The sequence below is a fragment of the Panthera onca genome, chromosome E2 (assembly GCF_046562875.1).
Source record: "Panthera onca isolate mPanOnc1 chromosome E2, mPanOnc1 haplotype 2, whole genome shotgun sequence".
NCBI lineage: Eukaryota > Metazoa > Chordata > Mammalia > Carnivora > Felidae > Panthera > Panthera onca.
Genome location: NC_138353.1, coordinates 33938151 through 33963619, shown reverse-complemented (window position 1 = coordinate 33963619; position 25469 = coordinate 33938151). Strand labels below are relative to the sequence as shown.

General features: G+C 41.0%; 1 protein-coding gene across 6 annotated transcripts in view; it reads left to right on the top strand.

Moving 5' to 3' along the window:
* PSME3IP1 (proteasome activator subunit 3 interacting protein 1) overlaps positions 1 to 25469 on the top strand; it is a 31540-nt gene extending 6071 nt beyond the window's left edge. For all 6 annotated transcript variants that reach the window (XM_078438803.2, XM_078438805.2, XM_078438808.2 and 3 more), the window contains exons 2-7: positions 4315 to 4456; positions 4992 to 5090; positions 5492 to 5614; positions 10118 to 10250; positions 16959 to 17023; positions 25106 to 25469. In XM_078438803.2, the coding sequence (XP_078294929.1) occupies positions 4330 to 4456; positions 4992 to 5090; positions 5492 to 5614; positions 10118 to 10250; positions 16959 to 17023; positions 25106 to 25323 (765 nt within the window). In that variant the 5' untranslated portion in view covers positions 4315 to 4329 and the 3' untranslated portion in view covers positions 25324 to 25469. The remainder of the gene's footprint in view (positions 1 to 4314; positions 4457 to 4991; positions 5091 to 5491; positions 5615 to 10117; positions 10251 to 16958; positions 17024 to 25105) is intronic.

The window sequence follows — 25469 nt, the reverse complement described above, 5'->3', positions numbered from 1 at the left end:
ATGGATAAAAAAGAGGTCATTATGAGGTAGCAACACCAGACTTGGTGACTGGTGAGATGGAAGGCAGTGAGGGAAAAGGTTCATGTCCAGGTTTTCAGCCAGGGAAACTAGATTGATCCATATTTATGCCCTTCATTGTTGCCCCTTACTTGTACTATTCATTGTAGTAATTCATTATATACACTATTATCTGGTATTAACTAGCTTAAGGGTACTAACTCTTTTAAAGTTTATTTCTTCTGTGCACCTCATAGAATCTGGCTGGACTAGTGGAAGCACAATGTCAAGTTTATTTAAATTAACCTAATAAAAGAGTAAAATGGAGAACCCAACTAAAGGGAAAATATAGAATTACCAAATTATATATACATGTAAGTTTTTCCTAATTTCTCTGTTTGATGTAATCCCTTTGTTCACGTGACTGATCTGTTTCTCCCCCACTCCTTGAGTACAGACAGTATTTCTCTCCTATAATCAGTCCAGAGCTTAGCGTAGTGCTTTGTAGTAATGGCAGACCTTTCAAAGCATTTTTTAGGCATGTGTCAAACAGTGTGCTAAGCGCTTTGCATGAATTACCTTGTTTATCCTCACAGAAACTCTCTGTTGTGCAGGACTATTTTAATCCCCACTGGTGAGTGCAACCTGTGGATGAGGAAACCAAGACTCTGAGCACTTAAGTGACTTGCCCAGGGCATACAGCTTGTAACTGGCAGAACTGAGGTCTCTTGATTTCAGACAGAGTGTAAAGTCTTGATCGTTACCTGCGCTGCCTTGTGTAAGGAGACTGGTACAGAAGGTACTTGTTTTCTAGTGGGGAACTTCGATCAAGTTGTGAAGAAAGGTGTGTGAAGTTAAGCTTGCTTCTTGGCGGTATGTATTGACAGTGAAGTTTTGAATCCTGAAAAAATCCGAGTATTTCTGGAGAGGGAATATCCTGACCATTATCTGAATACTCAGGAGTATGGCCACTTGTTCATGAGCATTTTCTGTCCCTATCTTTGACCTCTCCTAACATAGGAAGATGACCAGTAGCCAGGAGGGCCACTGGCAAGGTTGAAGGCAAGGAGGGAATGATGGTTGAAGTGCCAGGGAATGAGGACACGTGGAAGATGTAGAAAGGCTAGAAAGACTAGAGCAATCTGTGCTTTAGTTGTATCCCTTTACTGCTCAGAAATTCATTATAATTAGGTGTGGCCATCTAGCTTTTTAAAATTTATTTTGAGACAAGGGAATATCAGGACTATAATATTAGCTTTAAAGAGCAGGCTTTTTTTAAGTGTTCATTCGTTTTGACTCTGTTTTCAGGAAACCATCCCATCGAGAGCGGTAGTTTCTCTGTCAAATTCTGAAGCCATTGTCTTTAAATTTCCCTTTTTCAACGTGCTGCTTCATTTTCAACGTGCTGCTTCATCTTCTTTCAGTTTTGGTAACCATCTCTGATTCCTGGTTTTGTCCTTGCGGTGTGAAAGATGGTGAATGGCACAGACTCAACCCTTTGGGTAGAAGTTGAATTCTAACACTTAAGTGAAAAAAGATTGATGAGAAAGAGAATAAGGATTTCTTGGAATCCTATAAGTTTGTCTTTTCCCCAGAGTGAAGTGTTGGAAGATTCTCTAGTTTCTGTTTCAAATTCAAATCTTTTAACACATGTATCTTGAAGGCTTTGTCCCTTGAGTTCAGGGATCTTGGTTAAAGTTTAAGTGAAGACAGGTTCTCCTTTTCCAAAAATGCAACAAGCTGTGAAAATTAATGATTTTACTTTCTTAATTTTGATTTATAAGAATAAATCTTAGAGACTGAATTCTCATTTAGATGGAACCATTTGCGAGTCTAGGTTTTGTTTTGTTTTGTTTTTGCCTATTGGAACACTTTTTTTCAGTATTAATATGTTATTTTCTTTCCTTTTTTAAAACGTACAATGAGAGTGGAGAGATGCATTCAGTAGGAATGCCAGGGCATTGCCACATCCTAATATTTATTTCCCAGGTTGAAATCCTATGCAATCTGATAAGCTTACTGCTTTGAGAAACTATTATTTTTCTCTGCTTCATAAGATTAAAAGAACTAGGGATGTTTGGTCCAGAAAAGTGACAGATTAGGAGGACCGTGGGAGTTGTCCTCAAACAGTGGAAGCATTGTCATGTTGTAAATAGGATTTGGCTCCTTTTCTGTAGTCCCAGTGGATTAAACCTGAGTGTGGAATTTACAGGGAGACAGATTGCAGTTTGGTTTAAGGAAGAACTATCCTACCAGTCAAATCTACTCAGAGAGGGAGTCAGCTGCCTGGGAATGAGTGCATTGGTCCCTGTTGAAGTTTTAGAGTGTGGGTTGGATGAAAATCTCCTGGGTATGTATGGTGGATTCGTATGTTGGATGGAGAATCCTGTTCGGTGTGACATAAGGACTGGAGCCACTCTGAATTATTTACCAGGAAATAAGGGTGAGGTGAAGAAACCAGGTGGCCAATTTAGGGTCAGAGAGGAGAGCTGCAGCCATCAAATGGGATAAGAAAGGGAGGACATCGAGAATCCAGTGTATCTCTCCCATTCATTAGAGTCCTAATTTAAGACATTTAAGAATATGTCGGCTCATGTTTCCTAAGATGTTATTCTGCAGAACTTGAGAAACTTTTGGCATGGTCAACAGAGACTGAATAATTCTGTGTCTGTAACAGTCCTTTGGCTGGAGACATTGAGGGTAAATCACAAGTGTGCAGGTTGTGGGTTTTAGGTGGGAACAGTAGCTTCTGCCAATTGATTTGGTTTTCTTTCTAGTAAATTTCAAAATTCTCTCTCATGGTTGTTACATTGAACTAAAGTTCAGCTACAGTAGGATTTAGGCTGAAACTGGTCTCTTGTTAAGAATGTTTGGATTTGTTTTCTTACCTTCCATTTTCATCTTTATTAAAATATTTACATGAACAGTTTCAGCCTGGAATTTGGTATAGGAAGAATGCTGAAATTGACATGTCCTTCTTTTTAACCAGGATCCCAGGTTTCTGGGGAAGGGGATGGTGAAGTGGGTAAGAGTATGAATTTTTGATGTCAAGCCAGTTCTACCATTCACCACCTTTTATCACCTTGGACGAGTGACCTGACTTCCCTGGGCTTCCATTTCTTCATCTATGAGGAGAGAGTATTTCTCACAGGGTCAATGGAAGCATAAATGAGATAATATACATAAAAATGTATTTGGTGCATGGTAAGAGCTCAATAAATGGCAGCTTCTTTATTTTTGTGCTATCAGTAGAGACTTACATTTGTTATTCAGGATCATCTTGGAATGGACATTGAGTTGATGTCTTAGTAGTGCAGAATATCTGCTTCCTTGTTAGGGTGTAATTCTGTGAATAATACAACATGTCTGAGTAGAGAGTTAATTCCACGGTTCTTCAGAAAGAAAGAAAGAAAGAGAGAGAGAGAGACAGAGAGAGAGAGAGAAAGAAAGAAAGAAAGAAAGAAAGAAAGAAAGAAAGAAAGAAAGAAAAACTAGCAAAGAAAAGCAGAAAGGCTTAAAAGGAGTAATGCACACTCCTCTATATTTCTTTGTCCCTTCCTTCCGAAGAGAGGCTCAGGTAGAGGTATATGGATTTGGGATTTGGGAATCTTGTACATCAAGATATTCATAAAGTGGGCGAGGTCATTGTGGGAGTGAGAAAAGGGAAGGATTGAAGATAGACTCTGTAGGGGCATAGATCTGTAGCTTACAGGAAGGAAGGTCAGGAAAGACCTGAACCCCACTCAGTGTGGTGCACAGCACATTAAACCTGAAGTTAGGAGATCTGGGTTCTCGTCTCGCTTTCTCCATTTGGGGCTTGTGTGCCTCTAGGCACATCCCTTCCCTGTTGTACAAACTAGACTTTGTTTCCAGGGCTCCTTGAATACCTGAGTTTCTCCATTCTGAACCTACTTGGAAACAATAACGCAAATGGAGGTAGTGGAATGTCCCTGAAACAGGTATTTCAAGAAGGAACAATGTCAGATGTCACCGAAATAAAAGAGGTTGAAAACTGGGGGAAAAGTTAGGGTGCCCAGGAAGCCAATTGGTTTAGATTAGAGGGACCAAGAAATATCTGCAGTGTAAGACTTCCGTGTAATTACAGCAGGTAATAAGAATTAGTCCAGGTCCTCTCTCTGACTTCGTAGATAACATAAATGTGAATAAAACTGCCTGATACAGTAGGAAAAATGTAATCATGTGCTTACATCAGTGGTCTATAATCTGTTGCTAGGTGAGACAGAGCTAAATCTCCTTGTTTCACCTTAGAATTTAAATTGCGGTTCTCACTTGAAATGTTTCATATGTTTTTTGTAGACCAGTTGTTCCATTATGGATGGAGGGGATGATGGTAATCTTGTTATCAAAAAGAGGTTTGTGTCCGAGGCAGAACTAGATGAACGGCGCAAAAGGAGGCAAGAAGAATGGGAGAAAGTTCGAAAACCTGAAGATCCAGAAGGTATGTGGGCTTACAGTTCGGTATTCAACGTGATGATCTCTAATCTTCACAGCAGCCCTCAGAGGAGGCACTAACGTCCTCACTTTAGAGTAGGGGGATTGAGACTCAGAGTGGGGCAGGAGCCAATGCAAGGCCCCCGTGGTGGGAGCAGAAGCACAGTATGCATTGTCCATGCCACCATCCTGCCTTCTAGAAGATTCTGCAAGTCTGTTCCATCTTTACAGGGGGATGCAAGATCTGAACGACTGAGAATGCTTCCGCTCTGTGGGGGTTGGGCTGGCCCCTCTTCCAGTTAACTGTCTCGGCCGTGGGTCCTCTTGCCGTTGGTGGTTGCCTTTGAGAACTGCCGGCCCCTCTCTCAGGTCCTGAGGGAAGCTGTGGACTTTGTGCTATTTTTGTGTTATCCTTGCCCTCAGATCATGCAGAGACTTGACTTTATCTTTGAAATCCTTTGTGATTCCAAAATAATGTGAACAATTCTAAAGTATGTACCTTTTCTCCCCCCTCTCTTTCTTTCCCTCCCCCTTTCTTTCAGAATGTCCAGAGGAGGTTTATGACCCTCGGTCTCTGTATGAAAGGCTACAGGAACAGAAAGACAGGAAGCAGCAGGAGTATGAGGAGCAGTTCAAATTCAGTAAGCTTCAGAAACAGTCCAGCACACTCCGCACAGCCTTTTTGGTGCACTTTTGCCTCATGCAACACTTTGCATGACTAGCCACGGAACTGTCTTGATTATCCAGTCTCTAGATGTTCATTTGGTGGAAAAGAGATAGCTTGCTGCCTTCCAGACCACATTGAACATTTTTATTTTGAGCTCAAGATACCCATTTTAATTCTGTGCTAATGTCTAGTAATGGAAGAAATGCCTTGATTTTATGCTGTGTTCCCTCTCCAGAAGCCGAGGTGTTTACAAATTCTTTCTTCTAATCCTCTAAAGGATCTGCTGCTTATTAAAAATAAGGAGAAGGAAAAATCTTATTTGACTCTGTTTTCCCTTTAGCCTGCTAAGTGTTCCTTGTTCAATTATTTCCTCAGAAAACATGGTAAGAGGCTTAGACGAAGATGAGACTAACTTCCTCGACGAGGTTTCCCGGCAGCAGGAACTACTAGAAAAGCAACGAAGAGAAGAAGAACTGAAAGAACTGAAGGAATACAGAATATCCTTTGTACCTTGAGACAGAGCTGTATGGTGTCCGTTTCCTCGTCAACGTCTGTGGATTTAAGTTTCTTCACAAATAGAATGAGAATAAGGTTTTCTACCTCGTGACCTCTGAGTTCCCTTTCAACACTGACATTCCTGTGACTGAATAACTGGCAGTGATTTATGGAGTTAGGTCGCATGCAAGAGTCTGTTGCAATCAAAAGTCCAGATCCTTTAGGATTAACTAAAGGCCTAAATCCTAATAGTCAGTACCAGGGTATTTTTGCCTTGTGGGATTAGACTCTGAAACAGATGGGCGATGCAGTAAACTCATCCAGGGGAGAAATTGGCTTCTGAGTTTCAAAAGGAAATGTTTAGCGACTCTCCTGTGTCCTCCTTAAGATCTTCCCTAGAGGTGTAGCCTGTTCTGTTTCCACAGAGGGGAAAACCGAGAAGACAACAAAGATGACCTCGCTTTGGCTCAGTGTTGCCTTTTTGTCATCCCCTGCATGTGTCAATAGGCATCCCACGTGTAACTTGGCTGAGTCAGAATTCTCAGTTCTGTGCCTGACCACCCCTACCCTCCACTCCTCACACTGCCCTCGCCCCCCGATCTCTTCTTTTTCTGCTCTTTCAGATCTCTGTAACGGTGCTTCCGTGCCCGCACGGGCCTGGCCCAAAAACTGTTTCCAAAATGGACTCCACCTCTGTGCAGTTCGACTCTCTGTGCTTCTCAGGACCACTGTGACCACCAAATTAGTCTCTGCTTCTGCTTTCATCCGCAACAATCCATTCTCACTTTGGTCGAAAGGAACATTTAAAAACATACATGAAATCTTGTCACTTTCCTATTTGAAACACTAGTGGCTTCCTGTGGCCTTTAGGCTTAAAAGTCTGCGTTCTTACCAGGCCCTGCATGATTTAGGCCAACCCATCTTCCTGTCGCGTCTTGAACTGCTTCCTCGTGTTCACTACACTCCAGCCTGCTGGCCTCCTTTATGTTCCTCTCAGGCTGAGCTTTGTGATTCCATTTCAAGGCCTTTGTGTTTGTTGTTTTTCAGCCTGGAATGTTCTGTCTTCAGATTTTACAAGACTGGCATTTCACGGCACTTGGGTCTCAGCTCTCGTCTCCCTCATAGAGACCCTCTTCCCTCCGCACCCCCTCTAAAATTTCACCGAAGCACATCAGTGTGTATGATGTCACTTTTTAACAGTAATTCTCGTAAGAAAATTAAGAAAATCTTAATTTAATTTGCTTCTTAGTTTCTGTGCCTCTTTTACTGCTGGAATATAAAGATCCATAAGAATAAAGATTTGGTCACCACTGATTTCCCTGGTTCCTGGCATGTAGGTTCTCAGTGTATGTGTGAACAAATTAATGAATGACTCACAGGAGAGCCACCCTAGCTTTTTTCCTATGAGAAGACTTATTTCAATATTTCAAGCTTATAAATTGAATAACCCCATTGGTGTGATGGAGCAGGCTTTACCTCTAAAGTTTGTGATACGGCTGCGTGTATGTGCTAGTTGGTTTTTTTTGCAGGGAATGTGCAGTAGGTTCCGTTAAAGAGCTGTGTAGGAGCAAATGTGGACTGATTCCCAGGGATTTGGCTGAAATCAAGGTGACTGACAACAATTGAGATAAGGTGGCGGCTTGGTACTGTGAAACCCACTGTGAACTGGTGATGAGAGCCCTGGCTTCCAGTCCCGGTTTTCCTAGTGGGATTCTGGTGTAACATTTAAGATCGGAGATGATGGAGAGTCACACCTCAATCCCAACTGTAGGATTGAAGCTGGCTCTTCTGGCGCTCCCCTCCTCCACTGCCTTCCCTGGCGACTCCAGAAGAATACTGCGCATGTTTGTAGAGATGGGCAGATGTGGTACATACTGCATTGTGTCACGCACCAGCCTTTTTTCCTCTAAGGAAATACATCAGTTACAGTGATCATTAGAATTATGTCTTGTTTTATGTGCTTAATTTGGCAGGCTAGCAAATAAGACATAGAACATCTCCCAAGGCAACATTCTGGAGCGTGGTGTTGGTTTGGCATGAGTGTGCAAAGCCTTCCAGTTTTCAGTTCAAAGGAAAGAATGAACAGGGCAGCAGTAAGGCAAAAAGAAACTTTCCTGCCCTGCTAACATTACAGGACAACACTGGAGAGGCCCCACGGGTAGTGGCTTTTGTTGGAAACTTGGTAAGTTCCAACTGTCTAGAAAAACCCTAGAAAAGCAAGCCTTCCAACCCACTGATCTGTAATGCACGGATCCCTGGCATGCATGCAGCCAGAGACATGTTGAAATAGGAACTGAAGGATTAGACATTTGTTTATTGAAGCTCTAAGTCAGGAGCAGATTCTTGACTTCGCTTGATTGTTATAATAGGAGACATTTTATAATGTGATACTTGTAAAGATGATAAACTGTGGTTTGTGCCATATAAACAATAGAACTTTTGTTTTCTTCAGATTAAACCAGTATTTAGCGATATTATATGTGTTAAAAAGCATGTAATTAAAAAAAAATGCCTCATCTAATGAATTCCTTGAGATTTTTGAGGTGTGCTTGGGTATATAGAGCATTCTAGGGAGAGAGGAACTTAAGAGGAAAAATGGCTTATGCTTTGGCTCTGGATCAAAAGTAATATTATTCTCTACCCCCCCCCCCCAAAAAAAAAAGGTTGCAGGGTTTTTTTTCACCTATTGATTTTTAAAATTTTTTTATTTTAGAGAGAAAGAGCATGAGCTGGGGAGAGGGACTGAGGGGGAGAGAGAGAATCCCAAATAGGTTCCACGCTCAGCTTGGAGGCCCATGTGGGGCTCAGTCCTGTGATCATGAGTGAGATCATGACCTGAACCGAAATCAAGAGTTGGACACTCAAACCGACTGAGCTACCCAGGCGCCCCAGTTTTTCTTCACTTTAAAGGAATAAAAATATTCCTTTTTATTCCAAAAAAATGAAGTGTTGTTTTTTGTCTGTGTCCTAGTATTATAAATATGTGTGTTTTGTTAAGTTTTTCCATTTTTATTTTTCAATATTAAGAGTTTTCTCTTAAGAGTTTATCCCTTGGTGCCTGGGTGGCTCAGTCAGTGGAGCATCCAACTTCGGCTCAGGTCATGATCTCACGGTCCGTGCGTTCAAGCCCCGCGTCGGACTTTGTGCTGACAGCTTAGAGCCTGGAGCCTGCTTCAAATTCTGTGTCTCCCTCTTTGCTTGTCCCACTCACACACTGTCTGTCTCTCTTTCTCTCTCTGTCTCTCAAAAGAATTTATCCCTTAATGAAGGAGTTGCAGGTAAAAATCATCATGCTGGTGGTTTTTGGCATTTGGTACTAGAAAGATGAAATCTGATTCTTTTTTATTCTAAAAGGCCAAACACATAATATTAACATACAATCAGTTTCCATGTTGACTTTGAAACCCTTAAATTGATGAAACTCAGGATAGTAAGAGTGTTCTGTGTAATCTCCATTGAACACTGCAAATATTTAAGGTAACTGGTGCTTGTAAGAAAGAGTGAGTGCCTGAAGAGTGATCAGAATTAGAATTTCCTTATTTCTGATACCCAGTTTTCTCCAGGATTCAAAGGCCATATACATATACCCCCTCTGCTTTGGGCTGATATTACCTGCTTCTTAGATATTTTGGTCACTAGGTGTCACTATTGTTCCGTTAAGGCATCGCTGCCTCTTAAAGAATTGCACCAAGTCCAACGCAAATCTGTTGCTAATGGTTTGTGAGAGTGTGAAAGGGAAGGACGGGGAGGGGCTGGCGGAGAGAACAAAAGAAAGTGCCAAAGCTTGACAGCCAGAGATTGAGGTCAAGCCTGCAAGAAGTGATGTTACAAGTGAACTGGTTGTGCTTTTAAAGACGTTTTGGTTCTTGTGTTGCATGTGCACTGGGTAAAATCACCTTGAAGAGAGTATTTAAGACAGTTTCCTGGGCCTCTGGAGGTCCTTATTCAGTAGGTTTGGGACAGGGGAGGGACTCTTGTATTTTAACGAGGCTTAAGGTGATATGATGTTGTCTTGCACCAGCAGAGTAGGAGTTAGTCTCTGTGATGTCCAAGATTGAATGCCATTGGTGATAGGACATTCTGCAAGATTTGATTTTACCCTTGGGGGAAGAAAGCAAATATTTAAAAATTTGGGGGGAAGCCACGTTTTTTTTCTGTTGCATTTATATTAAGATTTTTGTTTTTGCCAGCAAGCATGATGTTGGCCATATCTTTAGGGAGGTTTTCAGACTGTAACTCAGATTTTCACTGAGAGAGGGAAAAAGTTTGCTTCTGTATATTAAATTGGGTCTTCTCCCTCTGTGGTCACCTTCAATCTCTCTTTAAATCAGCTGGATATTCCTGGCAGAAAAAGAGGAGAGGACATTATTTTGAATATAAGTAGGCCAAACATTACATGGCAGAGCTGAAGTCCTAGTGGATTATGCGAGTCTGGCTTCTCTTGATTTACCACTGTCCTGCCATTACTCTTTTTTTTGCTTAGTTTGACCCTTAACCTACAACACAGTAATCTCAACAAAGTTGGACTTTCTCCAGAAAACAAGAAGGAAGTGGAGAAGAAAGTGGCTGTGAAATCCATAGAAACCAAGAACAAGTTCTCCCAGGCGAAGCTGTTGGCAGGAGCTGTGAAACATAAGAGGTCAGCCAGCACTCACACAACTGAAATGTCCCTCTGTGTACTCTGAAATGCCACTGGTAATGGTAGCCTGAGCAAATACTTCAGCGGAAGTCTTGGTGATGTTTCTTTAGTAGCCTTACCTCTCTCTCCCCCTCCAGATTTGGTGTCTTCTGTAGCCTTTGACCCTTGTCTCTCGGACTGTTCATTCAACAGAACGCTAGCTACTCTTCATTGGGCACCTGTCATGTGCCAGGCATTGTGTTAAGTGCTTTCCAGGAATGATCTCTTTACACAAGTCTATGAAGTACAAGTTTGATGGGTTGAGAACATTTGTCCAAGGTTACAGAGTAACAGAGGTATGGAGTTCAATATTTGGGCCTCTATTTCTAGGCAAATGAGGGAGCGAGTTCTGTGAAAAGATTTGGGTAGGGTGTAATGAGAGCAGGGGGGAGGAAACACATAACTCACTGGAGAGGGCATGTGAGTTCAGGTTGGGGAAGGTAGGGAAAGCATTAGAGGGAGATATTGATTATATAGAACAAGTAGGGCTTTGGCGGACGAGGGAGAGGAGAAATTTCGGGCAGCGGGAGTAGCTGCTGCAAAGGTACCGTGGCCTTTGAGACCCTGGAAGCTGTGACCGCATGATAGACCTGGCTGGGGTTCTGATGTGGGGTGGCAGCACTGCCTGGAGGTTTTGATAAGTTCTGTCTTACGTTTGCTCCTCCCTTTCTAAATCTTGAAATGGCACCAGTGATTAAATCCGGTCATTTCAGTTTGACCAACCATACCATGGGCGAAATAATGTTAAGTTCAAATGCAGTCTGTTAGGGAAATCAGTAAGGCAACCAGCCACATGTTTTTAAGGGAGCGCATTGATGCACTCTTGTGGTTTGGTGCACCATCTATCTGCTGCAGATGTTCCTAGGACATGGCTTACGTCTAAAAATGTCGTCATGGTTTAGCGGTGGAGGGGAGGAGTAGCAGTAACCTGAAAAGGGCCAATTACCTGAGCCATTAATTATTCCTTTCATGTTTTCACTTAAGCTTTCGTGCCTTGCCCAGTGTCTTTCAGGATTTGGCCCTGGGTCAGTTTTACTGGACTTCACCAAGAAAGGGCTCTCTCGGTGGGCAGTTAGATACCTCTCAGCAGCGTCTTGCTGCTAGCAGAATGGATGTTACAACCATCTCTTTTCCTTAGTCCTTAGATCACCTTTTATTAGATCATCGATTATTATTGTTTTTTTGTGGCAAGGTGATAAATTAGTCTCCTGGGACAGGAGTTCCTAATCTACCCAGCCCTGGGTTTATTAGAATCACCTGGGAGTTTGTTAATGTGGCTTCTAGGCCTTTCATTAATTCTGGTTCATTAAGTTTGAAGTGAGGTCTGGGAGTCTGATTTTCAAAGTTCCGCAGGTGATTCGGATGCTTGTGAAAGTCTGGTGCCTGGTTCGTGCCTCGAACATAATCAACAAAATTGAGTCCACCTCTGTGCTCCCTGTCCATTGCTTTTCTGCCTTGCTGCTCTCACACCACGTTCCCAAGTCTGGTTTATCATATTTTTGCCTTTCTTTACTTTTAGTAGTTTCTGCGTGTGGGGGGGAGGGGGTTGTTCGTGTTTGTTTTTGTTTTGGCTACCTATATACGTATTCATAAACAGTGTAATAGCTTGCTTGTATTTGAACTTTATAAAAACAATTTCATTCTGTATGTGATCTTCTGTAAATTTGGTTTTTCACTCCAATTGTTTCTGTGATTGAAACAGTTTTGTGTGTGTTCATGTATATATAGCTGTAATTCATTCATTTCCACTGTCATATAATAGTGCTTTATGAGATACTAAAATGTGTCCATTCTCTTGTGGATGCATGCTTGAACTATAATAAATGGTGCTGATAGGTCCAGGACGTGCTCTATTATGTATGTGCATATGTTTCTCCAGAGCTGTGCCGGTCAGTGTGGTAGCCACTTGGCCACCTGTGACTATCAAAATCTGAATTAATTGAAACTAAAATCTTCAGGGTGCCTGGGTGACTCAGTTGATTGAGGGTCTGACTTCAGTTCAGGTCATGATCTCACAGTTCACGGGTTCGAGCCACGCATCGGGCTCTGTGCTGGCAGCTCAGAGCCTGGAGCCTGCTTCGGATTCTGTGTCTCCCCCTCTCTCTGCCCCTTCCCTGCTCATGTTCTGTCTCTCTCAAAAATAAACATTAAAAAAAAAAAAAAAACCCTAAAATTTTCAATCCAGTTCCTTAGTCACACTAGTCACATTTCAAGTGTTAAATAGCCACAAGTGGCTAACTGCCGCCCTACCGGACAGCACAGATCAGTGATGTGGTGATTTTGTGAAATAGTGTTTCCTTGCTGTCTTAATTTGCATTTCCAGTTCACATATAGTTGACGTATTTCATATGTTGATTTGCCATTCAGGTGTCCTCTTCTGTGGTAGGTCCGTTCAAATATTTTGCCATTTTTCTACTGGGTTATTTGTATTTATCTTAATGATTTGTAGATGTGTTTTGTTTGTTTTTAAATATAGTCCTGACATTTCCCTACCCCCCCCCAACCCCCAGTTTACAGCTTTTCTTTTTACTCTCATTAATTAATTTTAAGGTTTTTAAATTCTAAGGAAGACACATAATATTATATTAATTTCAGGTATGCAGCATTATGATTTGATATATGTATATATTGTGAAATTATCACAATAAGACTAATTAACATCCATCACCATACATATTTACACATTTTATTTTACTTGTGATGAAAACTTCTAAGACCTACTCTTAGCAACTTGTAAATGTACACAGTACAGTGTTATTAACTATAGTCACCCTGCTACACATTACAACACCATGACTTTTAACTGGAAGTTTATACCTTTTGAAGATAGTTTTTTTTTTAAAGTTTATTTAGTTTACACAGAGAGAGAGAGAAAGCAAGCAAAGGAGGGGCAGAGAGAGAGAGAAAATGTATCCTAAGCAGGTTCCACACCAACAGCACAGAGCCCAGCAAGGAGTTCAAACTCCCCAAACATGAGATCAGGACCTGAACCGAAACCAAGAGTTGGATGCTTAACTGACTGAGCCACCCAGGTGCCCCTGAAATCAGTTTTTTTTTTTTTTTTTTTTTTTTTTTGGAAGGTATGAGCTAGGGATCCCTTTTCAATTTTATTCTTCAAGTGAGTAGCTAATTTTCTGGCAACGTTTACTAAACACTACTCTCTTTCCCCAGTGATCTTCAGTGTTACTCTCTGTCTTATAACAAGTTTCCAAACATATATGGCTTTGTTTGGGAGTTTTCTCTCTCTCTCTCTCTCTCTCTCTCTCTCTCTCTCTTTTTTCTTTTTCTTTTTTCTGTTCCTTGGATCTATAGGACCAGTACCACTCTGTGTACTTATTGTAGCTTTATAAATAACTTTGATATCTGGTAAGGCAAGTCCCCTTATACTTTTCTCAGGGGTATTTTGTCTATTGTTGGCCACTTTGTTCTTGCATATAAATTTTAGTTAGATTTAAATTTTATTTTTTTAATCTAAGTTTATTTTTATTTATTTTGAGAGAAAAAGAGAGTGTGTGAGCAAGCAGGGGAGGGGCAGAGTGAAAGGGAGACAGAATCTCAAGCCAGGCTCTGTGCTGTCAGCTCAGAGTAATTCATTCATTTTCACTGTTGTATAATGGTGCTTGATGCAGGGCTCAAACTCTTGAACCCATGAGGTCATCACCTGAGCCGAAGAGTCAGCTGTTTAACCAACTGAGCCACACCTAGATCTAGGCATACCTAGATTTAAATTTTCGATTAAGTTCTTCAAGTTTATTGGAATCTATTAAATGGTTTGATAAATTTATGGAGGAAACAGATCTTTATGGATATGAGTCTTTCTACACATGGTATATATACATTTATTTGTTTCCTCTAATGTTCTTCAATAAAGTCTTAAAGTTATCTTTCAAAAGGTAACGGTTGTGCATATATTTTATTAGATTATTCTTAGGCGTTTTATAATTTTTTTGTTGCTGGTTTGTAAAAGTGCAGCCAATTTGGAGTATTTATATCTGGTCACTCAGCTCTTATTAACCTTAACAATAACTCTTTAATAACTCTTAGTAACTTTAAATTTTTATTTATTTATTTTTATTTTTTAAATGTTTTTGAGAGGGAGAGAACATGTGCGTGTGAGCTCACAAGTGGGGTGGGGGGGGAGGGGCGGGGACAGAGGATCCAAAGCGGTCTCCTATGCTGAGAACAGAGAGCCCGATAAGGGGCTCAAACTCTCCAACCATGAGATCATGTCCTAAGCCAAAGTCTGATGCTTAACCAGTTGAGCCACTGAGGTGCCCCTATTCATTTATTTTTTTCATTGATATTTTAAAATGTTTGTTTATTTTGAGAAGGAGAGCACATGAGCAGGGGAGGGACAGAGAGAGAATCCTAAGCAGGCTCCACACTCTGTCAGCACAGGGCCCAATTCGGGGTTATTTATTTATTTATTTATTTTTTTGAGACCGCACACAAGTAGGGGAGAGGGGGAGAGGGAGAAGCAGAAGGCCAAGCCGGTGCCACGCTCGACACAGAGCCCAATGCGGGACTCGATCTCACAACTGTGAGATCATGACCTGAGCCAAAATCAAGAGTCAGATGCTCAACGGACTGAGTCACGCAAGTGCCCCAGTGTTTTTTTGTTTTTCTGATTGCTGTGGTATCTGTAATTGTGTCCTTTTTCATCCCATATATTGATGGCTTGTATTTTTATTCTTATTTTGGCTGGTTTCTTAATTTCTCCTACCTTCTTTCTCTGGGGTATTCTTTACTTCAAGTTTATTCTTTTATAATTTCTGTTATAAATGAGTGTCAGATACCTAGCTAATTAATTTTCAGCTTTTCTTTTTAGTTATAGGCACCTGAAAGTGTAATTCTTCCTCAGCTTTCACTGTATACGATTTTGTATTTCCAACTATTTTTAAATATCCATTATGACTTCTTCTTTGACTTCTGAATTAGAAACATTTTTTAAAGTTTCCAAACATATTCAGGTAACTCAACTATATTTCACAGGACTAAGATGAAGCTCTCCCCCTACCCCCACATTTTAACACCTTATCAGTGGTATCTTAGAATCTATGACATACAATATTTATCTTTTGTTGTTGATATCTGTCTTAATTACATCGTGGTTTATATGTGCTAATTCTTTTGAAATTCCTTTAGACTTGCTTTGTGACCTACTCCTAAGGTTAATTTTTACAAATGTTCTGAGTGAGCTTGAGGAGAATCTGTTTGTTTATTTATTTTTTGTAAATTTCTGGGTTCTATGTAGGTACCACCAAATAAGCAGGTTAATTGTATTGTTTATATCTTCTGTCTCTTTACATATTTGTCTGCTTGCTCTGTCAGTACTTAAGTATTTTGAAATCTCCCACTATAATGATGATTTCTTGATTTTTCTTCAGAGTTCTGTTGAATATCTATTTTAAACTCTTTAATTAGAAGCATACAGGTGCAGAATTGTTATTTGTTCATAATGAATTAAACTTTGTTTCATTATAAACTTTACCTCTTGTAATGTTTTTGGTGTTAAAGTCTGTTTTCCTAATACTGTGCCGGGCAGCTCAGCCTTCTTTGGGTTTGGCCTTAGTGACTCTTGCTACTCTTTTGCTTTCAATCTTTCTGGGTCTTGTTTGTTTTTGTTTACTTTTGTTAAATCTTTTGGATTGTCTCATAAATATCTGATTTTAAATGGAGTATGTTCATCTGTTTTTACAGGTAGGCTTGGATTTGTTGGGATTTTTGACACAGTTTCTGCTGTCTTAATGTTGCTTGTCTTTTTACTTAAAAGATATTTTTCCTTGTATTTTTAAAAAAATTAATTATGATTTTAAAAACTTTTGTTTATTCGTTTTCTTTCTACTGGTTTGGATTCATGCGGTGTTTCTGTTCTTTTGGTGGCTAACCTTGCAACTTACTAGGAGTACTTAGCACAACCTAAAGTTAAATAGCTGTCTTCCTTTCCTACAAAATTATACATTGACCTTAGAACTTTGCACTCTAATCACCTCTTCCTTACATGCTACTGCTGTCCAGGACTTGAGTATGGTCGTGTTGAACACCACAAATTAGATTGTGTTTGCCAGTTCCTTTGTTCACTATCCCTTCCTTCTGTGATTAAAGCCTTCTTTCTGGGATCATTTCTTTCCTTGTTGAAGTGCATTCTTTTTTTTTTTTTTTTGACTGCCCTAAACATTAGCAGTAATGGTGGAGCTTGGGGTATTGCACTAAGCTACGCAGCAAGGGAAGTACGTTCTCTAGATAGTCTTTCAGTGAAGGTCTTTTGGGTGACTTTCAGAATCATTAACATGTCACTAAAGAGATTTCCTTTAATCTTTAAGAACTTAAATAAATTTTCATCATGTATGAAATTGTCCGGATATTCTCAAAATCCATCTGTGATTCTAAGCAAGATGAATGATAAGGACAACAAAGAATCTGAAGTTTAGGTGATGCCTGAAGATCTACTGCTTCACCCCTTGAATTGGCCAGGGGTTTATGCTGTCCTTATAACAGTAATGTAACTGGAAGGAGATTAGGAACCTGAAGTGAAGACTTTTCATTTCAGATCATCCCAGTTCTTTGAGGCTACCTAAGGCCCATATAATGGTTATTGGAATTCCTGCGTCCCAAAGTTTTAATCCCCACAATTGGACATAGCTCAAATTACCATGTTTTTTGTTACAGCTCAGAGAGCGGGAACAGCGTGAAAAGACTGAAGTCGGACACTGACCCAGATGACAAGAGTCAAGGTAGGGTGGCAGCTTTCATTTCACTGTTTACTTGTAATACACATGAACCATAGTACAGGGCTGGACCTCAGCACAGCTGTGAAGGAATGCATGGGTCTCTGAGCAAGCCGATCTAAATTTAGTTTACCAAACTGTTTTCTACCAGGCAGGATTTATACCCAAGAGTATATGTCAACTGCCCTGCCAAGCAATATGTTAGAAACCAGTGGAACTGATAAATGACAACTGTGCTTTCCCAGAAGTGCTTACAAAGCCAAAGCCCTGGTCCTATCACTTCTGCTCACAAAGGGTTTTTCTCTGTGTCCCCCAAATGTCAAGTTTCTTGATTTCACCTGGCTGGCTACCAGTGAGAGGTAGAATGCCTGGCTCTTGCTGATGGTTGGATCAGATTGAGCCTGGAAGCTTAATACAGTCTCCAGAAGCATACTTTCTTTGGTGGTTACTTTTATGCAATCAAATCTGGCACTGTTTAAGTGGCACAGAGTTGTAAGTGAAGGTGAGTGTTCCTGAGGGCCGGATCGGGGATAAGAAATACAAGAGCGTTTTTAGTTCTACCCCTGACTCCCTGGGGGACTGAGATTCTGCGCTAAACTCAGTGGGTCATCTATAAAACAGGGCTTACATTGATTTCTCCCTCAAAATATAATGGATATTTAAAAATGTGTATCTGCTGAGCACCAGTAATGGTGCGCTGTTGCTGATAACTTTTTGCTCTAGAATTACTTTTAAGAAGGACATTGAGTGAAGAGTCTTCTTTCTACGTATATATCCTCTTCCATCCAATTCTGCTTCCCAGAGAGAAACAGTATTATACATTTCTTATGTGTATATCTGGAGCTATTCTGTGTCTGTATAAGCAATTACAAATATATGCTTTTAAAATTAAAAAAATGTTTATTGAGATAACTTAAAACATATTCAAACATTGAGATAATAAGGAACCCCATCATGTAGCTTCATCAGTTTTTTAACACATATCCAATCTTATTTATACGTCCTTACCTATAGTGTTTTGAGGCAAATGTCAGACATTATATTGTTTTATCCATAATTCTTCTGTACATATCGCTAAAAAATAAGGGTTCTTTGTTTTGTTTTGTTTTTGACATCACAGTGATCTTTTTTTTTTTTAATATGAAATTTATTGTCAAATTGGTTTCCATACAACACCCAGTGCTCATCCCAACAGGTGCCCTCCTCAATGCCCATCACCCACCCTCCAGTGATCTCTAAATAATATCAGATAGCATATTAGTATTCATTTTCCCCAATTTTCTCACAATTTTTTTCTTGACAATTGGTTTTTCAATTATTTTTTTTAATGTTTATTTTTGAGCCAGAGAGAGAGCAGGGGCTTGAACTCACGAACTGCGAGATCATGACCTGAGCCGAAGTCAGATGCTCAACCAACTGAGTCACCCAGGGGCTCCATTGACAATTGGTTTTTTAAAAATTAGGATCCAGGGGCGCCTGGGTGGCTCAGTCGGTTGAGCGTCTGACTTCGGCTCAGGTCACGATCTCACAGTCCGTGAGTTCGAGCCCTGCGTCGGGCTCTGGGCTGATGGCTCAGAGCCTGGAGCCTGGAGCCTGCTTCAGATCCTGTGTCTCCCTCTCTCTCTGACCCTCCCCCATTCATGCTCTGTCTCTCTCTCTGTCTCAAAAATAAATAAACGTTAAAAATCAGGATCCAAGCAAGGATCAGTCATACATTGTATCTGGCCTATATGGCTTTTAAAAAAATATTGAGATACAACTCAGTGCCATAAAATTCATTCTTTGAAAGAAGCACAATTCAGTGATTTTGTTTTAATATGTTCACAGAAATGTGTATTCATCACCACTGTTTAATTCCAAAATGTTTCATCACCCCAAAAAGAGTCCCCATGCCCATTAACAGTTATCCCTGTTCTTCCCTCTCTCTAGCCACTGGCAACCACTCATCTACTTTTCTCTCTGTGGATTTGCCTTTCCTGGACATTTCCTATAAATGAAATCATTCCATCTGCGGCCTTCTGTGTCCAGTGTCTTTTCACGTGTTTACAAAGGTCATCCATGTGGTAGCACGTATCGGGACTTTTTACGCTGAATAATATTCTGTTGTATGGCATGCCGCATTCTGTCCAGTCATCAGTTGATGGGCATTTGGATTGTTCACACGTTTGGGCTACTCTGAATGATGCTGCTAAGAACATTTATGTACAAGTTTTTGTGTGACCAGCTATTTTCACTTCTCTTGGGTGTATACCTGGGAATGGAATTTCTAGGTCATATGGTAACTCTGTGTTTATATGGTTAACTTTTTGAGGAACTGCCAAATTGTTTTCCAAAACAACTGCACCATTTTTACATTCTACCAGCAGTATCTGAAGGCTCCAGTTTCTTTATATCCTCGTCAACACTTGTTATTGTCTTTTTTATTTTGTTTATCTTTGTGGGTGGGAAGTGATACTTCATTTCTCTAATGACTAGTGGTGTTGGCATCATGTACTTATTGGTCATTTGTATATCTTCTTTGGAGAAATATTTACTCAAATCCTGAGCCTATTTTTAAATTAGGTTACTTGTCTTTTTACTGTCGAGTTTAAAGAGTTTTTTATATATTCTGGTTACTAGACACTTGTCAGATATATGATTTACAGATATTGTCTCCCTTACTGTGAGTTATATTTTCATTTTCTTGATAGAGTCCTTTGGAGCACAAACATTTTTAGTTTTGATGACATCTGACTTACCTATTTTTTCTTTGGTTGCTTGTGCTTTAGGTGTCATATCTAAGAAACCATTGCCTAATCCACAGCCATGAAAACTTACACCTGTGTTTTCTTCTAAGTTTTATGGCTTTAGCTCTTCCATTTTGGTCTTTGATCCATTTTGAGTTAATTTTTGTATATGGTTTGAAGTAGGGATTCATTTTCATTGTGTGTATCCAGCACCCTTTATTGAAGAGACTTATTTTTTCCAGACTGAACTGTCATGGCACTTTCGTTGAAAATCAGTTGACCAACATGTATGGGTTTATTTCTGGGCTCTCTCTTCTCTTCCATTGATCTGTATGTCTATCCTTATGCCGTTACCACACAGTCATGATCACTATAGCTTTGTAGCAAGTTCTGAAATTAGGAAGTGTGAGTCCTCCAACTTTGTTCTCTTTCAAGATCATTTGGCTATTTGAGGTCCCTTGCATTTCCATATGAATTTTGGGATCAGCTTGTCAATTTCAATAACAAAGGCAGTTGGAATTTTAATAAGGATCACCTGAATCTGTAGATCAGTCTGGGAATATTGCCGTCAGATAGCATCTTAACAACAGACTAGTGTGCCTTTTAAGTCTCATTTGGCCTATAGGTTCTTCTTCCTTTTTATGTTTATTTTTTGCTTCCTTTGTTTTTGTGAAGAAACTGGGTCTCTTTGTCCTGTGGTGTTTCCCATGCTCTAGATCTTGTTGATTATATCTCCATGGTGTTCCTTTATTCCTCTGTTTCCTGTGAAAATGGTAACTAGATCTAGAGCTTGATCAATTCAAGTGTTTTGGCAAGAATACCTCATATGTTGTTTTGTACTTCCTGTCATCGTCATTATTTTAATTAACATACTCTGTTCATTGCTTAATTCACCTGTAGTATCTTGGGAATCATTGCATGACTGTACATAAAGAGCTTCATTCCTTTTTAAGACTATGTGGTATCCTGTTATATGGTTGCAACATAGTATGTTTTTTCTATTTCTTATGATGGACATTTAGATTGCTTCCATGCTTTCTCTGTCATGATGTTTTATTAAAAACTTTGTACATGTGTTATGTGTTATTTTTCACACCCATGATATGTTAGGTTAAATAGAATTATTGGGACAGAGAAGATAGACATTTGTAATTCTGATAAATATTGTAAAATTGCCATGCAAAGAAGTTATCCCAGTTTACATTCCCATCAGCAATATAGGACTTCCATTTCACAGATATCTTTTTAATATATAGGAAACTTGCTAATCTGGATGTGTAAATAGGATTAAGTGTATACTGTGGGCGTATACACATGCACATACCCACAAGTACATAAAACTTCATAGAAATCTTAAGTGTACTTCAGCTAGCCCTGTCTGTGTCTGGTGCTTATTCCCTTGTAGGAATTATTTGCATTAGTCAGTGGAAAGGAAAACTTGTGTGGCAGTTTTTGTTTTTGTTTTTTTTAACGTTTATTTATTTTTAAGACAGAGTGTGTGAGTGAGGGAGGGGCAGAGAGAGAGGGAGACACAGAATCTGAAGCAGGCTCCAGGCTCCAAGCTGTCGGCACAGAGCCTGACGCGGGGCTCGAATGTATGAACCATGAGATCATGACCTGAGCTGAAGTGGGACGCTTAACTGACTGAGCCACCAGGTGCCCCACTTGTGTGGCCTTTTGAAACCATCTTAGGGGGCACCTGAATGGCTCAGTTGGTTGAGCATCTGACTATTGATTTCGACTCCGGTTAGATCTCACAGTTTGTGAGTTTGAGCCCTGCATTGGGCTCCGCACTATCAGCGCAGTGCTTGCGATTTTCCCTCTTTCTCTGTTCCTCCCCTGCTTGCACTCTGTCTCTCTCAGAGTAAAATAAAATAATAATACTTGTTTAAAAAAAAACCATCTAAGGCAGACACCATGTTTCAGAGCCACCTTTTAATCTCTTTGTCTTCCCTTCCACTCTCATAGCAGCATTCTTACAGCTGGGCAAGAGATACCCTCTTTTGGTAGTAAGGCCCCATTGGAAGAATATCCCCTAAAAGCTTGCTTGAAAGTCTTGTCCTTCGCAGTAGAAAGCTTTGTGCCTTTGTTCCGCCCAGAAAAGAACTCTGTGACCCTAATGGAGATTCAGGTTTCCCCCATTGGGGGCTCTGGACTTAGGCTCTGAGCAGAGCCAGTGAACGCACAAGTTGGCCCCATCGACTCTCAACTCACGCATCTGTTTGAATCCCAAGAACATTCCGTATTAGTAATTTTCGGTGTTAATTTGGTATAACAACGTGGTCCTGCAAATGCAGAAGCTGGCAGGAAACTTCACCAAATGGGTGAGATCAGAGGGCACCATTTTGTTCTCTTTGGACAGTTGAACTATTTTTGGAATGAAATTTGTCAGAGTTGCAGTCTCTTTTCTTTCTTGAAACCTAGATAATCGGGAGATTTGGTCTTTTGGCTTAAACTCTGCTGATGCCATTGTGGTCCAGATTTCTTGGTTTCATTTCGTGGCTGGCTTCCGTCCTTCCGTTAGGCCAGCTCTAGTCTTGCACAGGTACTCTGAACTTGATCCTCCTTTTCTATCTAAGATAGACCCTAAAATTCAATTCACCCTTGAAATTCTTAATAAAATGACATCTCATTGAACAGCTTCACATAAATTACTTTTCTGAGTAACTGATTTATGAATCAGGTTTTTTTAAAGCAAATATTTCATTTTTTTAAATATGTATTTATTTTGAGAGAGAGAGTGTGTGGGCAGGGGAAGGGCAGAGAGAGAGGGAGACACAGGATCCAAAACAGGCTCTGCACTGACAGCAGAGAGCCTGATGGAGCTCGAACTCATGAACCGTGAGATCATGACCTGAGCCCAACTGAGCCACCCAGGCATCCCTTAACCAAATATTTCTAACAGAATACTGAAAGTATCACTGTATATGTGAAAATAATAATACAGGGAATGTTCAAGTAATGAATAATGTACAATTTGATGTTGGGTCCCAAATTTTCACCCCTCCCCCCCCAATTTAGCTATTTGCAATGAGATGTGTAAAATATCTTTAACACATGGCAAATGCTGGCCTGCTCTGTTCTAGACCCCATGCCATAGGGACGGAGTGGTGAAGAAGGAGCCCTTGCCCTCAAATGGCTTACAATGAGAGCATACAGACAAGCAACCCGTTTTGTTGTTAGAATGTCCATTCTTCTGCAGCCTTCCTGGCTGTAAGAGTGGGGTGCCCATGAGGTTACAGAGATACATGGGGCTGTTCCTCCCCAATTTAAGTAGACTATGATGCTCTTTGAACTTTTGCATTTGCTTTTCTAAAAAATTGTCTGCATTGGCAGTATATGCATAGAAGATTCAAAAGGGGCAAAAGAATAAATAAAGTTTATTTATTCATTCTAAAATTTAAAAAGTTTGGAATAAAAAAAGTTAAGTCTCCCTGTTCCCCAACCGCTCTGCTGATCTCCCCAGTACAACCACTGTTACCAGTTTTATATGTATTGTTTTAAAAATTTTTTTTTTTCAACGTTTTTTAATTTATTTTTGGGACAGAGAGAGACAGAGCGTGAACGGGGGAGGGGCAGAGAGAGAGGGAGACACAGAATCGGAAACAGGCTCCAGGCTCCGAGCCATCAGCCCAGAGCCGGACACGGGGCTCGAACTCACGGACCGCGAGATCGTGACCTGGCTGAAGTCGGACACCTAACCGACTGTGCCACCCAGGCGCCCCTATATGTATTGTTTTAGACATCGTCATGCATGTCCATGGGCATGTTCCCCTCCCTACAGATTATAGCTTACACATACCCTTGCCTCTTTCACATAGCATAGTGGTTTGGTACCAGCACGTAGAGGCTTTACTCTTCTTCATGGCCGAATAATAGTCCATTACACTGGTCCCTTATTAATGAACCTTTCAGTTGCTACTGTCAACAGTGCCGCAGGGCATGTTCTCATATGAACATCATTTAAGATTGAAGGACGTTGCCAAACTGCCCCACATCCTCTCAGCAGCATATAAAGATGCCTGTTCCCTATACCTTCCCTCCTTATAGATTGTTTCCTCTCCCAAGTTTAAATGTCTGTTTTGCTTTTTCTGTGAACTATTTGTACCTTGTGTCCAGTTTTCTATTCGGTTGTTGGTTGGTTGGTTGGTTGGTGTCAGAAGAACCTGATCTCACAAAGAAATTGACTTTTGTGATATTTGTTGCAAAATCTGCCTCTGCTTTCATGAAGTCTTGTAATCACCGTCTTTACGATCAGTGTCGGCTCTCAGGTCACGTTCTTACATCTCTGTGTTTCAACACTGCCTTTCTTCAGCAGCTTCTTTTTCCCCTATTAGAACTTCCTGTAAGACCAGCAAATCCACTGAGCTTCTCAACCCTGTGTACTGGCCGCTGGAGGTCTCTTCTTGCTTCTCAGTGGTAGTTTTGATTTCCTCCTGACTTCATATACTTGGAACCATGTATCCTTTTCACATTTACATAAAGTGTCAGTTAGGGGCTCGTAAAGGCAAAAGCCAGGAAGGTATATGCTTGTCAGCCTGAGACACTGAGGTTTAAAGTCCAGCACTTAGTCTACAGTGAGCTCTGGTATCATTCTAGTACATTATTTTTTGATTCAGATTTAGTTTAACATTTTCTACTCTAAGTGGCCTTTAACCTTGGCCTGGTCATTTGACCTCCTTCATCAGTAAGATGGGGATACCTACACAGCAGGTTGTTGTAGTGATTCATTGAGTCCGGAAACATTTAGAGGCAACAGGAGTGGTGGAGTAGAGTCCTTAACTTCTCTTTTTACTTCTAAGTGCTGTATTCCCCTGGATTGAGGCTTTCCATCACTGGGGTGCTGCAGTGACTCTGGGTTTCCTGGAGCAAAAAGAGCCTTAGCTACGTGGTCACATTTTGCATGGCTTTATTTTTTTTTTTTTTTAATTTTTTTTTTTCCAACGTTTTTTATTTATTTTTGGGACAGAGAGAGACAGAGCATGAACGGGGGAGGGGCAGAGAGAGAGGGAGACACAGAGTCGGAAACAGGCTCCAGGCTCCGAGCCATCAGCCCAGAGCCTGATGCGGGGCTCGAACTCACGGACCGCGAGATCGTGACCTGGCTGAAGTCGGACGCTTAACCGACTGCGCCACCCAGGCGCCCCTTGCATGGCTTTAAAATGTTCTCTGAGTGTGGCTTCAGTTTTCTCAGTTGTAAAAGAGGAACACAGCTGTCCGATGCAGGGGACAGTAGTGATGACTGCACAGGGCGGTTTGGGGCTTCAGGGTAGAGCCCGAGGCGCTGTGCCCCGCACGTGGAAAGTACCCTGTGAATTTTGGGCAAAATGGTGAAGTCACAGTGCTTCCTCCTGTTTTGCAGAAGCCCCGTCCTGCATGTCTCTTGGAAGCACGTCCCTGAGCACTCCTTCCATCCACTGCCCCTCTGCCGCGGTCTGTATTGGCATCCTCCCAGGCTTGGGTGCCTATTCCGGCAGCAGCGACTCCGAGTCCAGCTCAGACAGTGAAGGCACCATCAACGCCACTGGCAAGATCGTCTCCTCCATCTTCCGAACCAACACCTTCCTCGAGGCCCCCTAGCTCCCGTGTCCCTCCCAAGCTCCTGCCCAAGAGTAGACCGGACGGTTTGTTCTGCCTACGGGCATTACCTCCCTCAGAACTCCTTTGCCTGCTTCCTGTGCGCACCGTGACATTTTTAACCTCATCTAAAAATGTGCCAGAGTCCA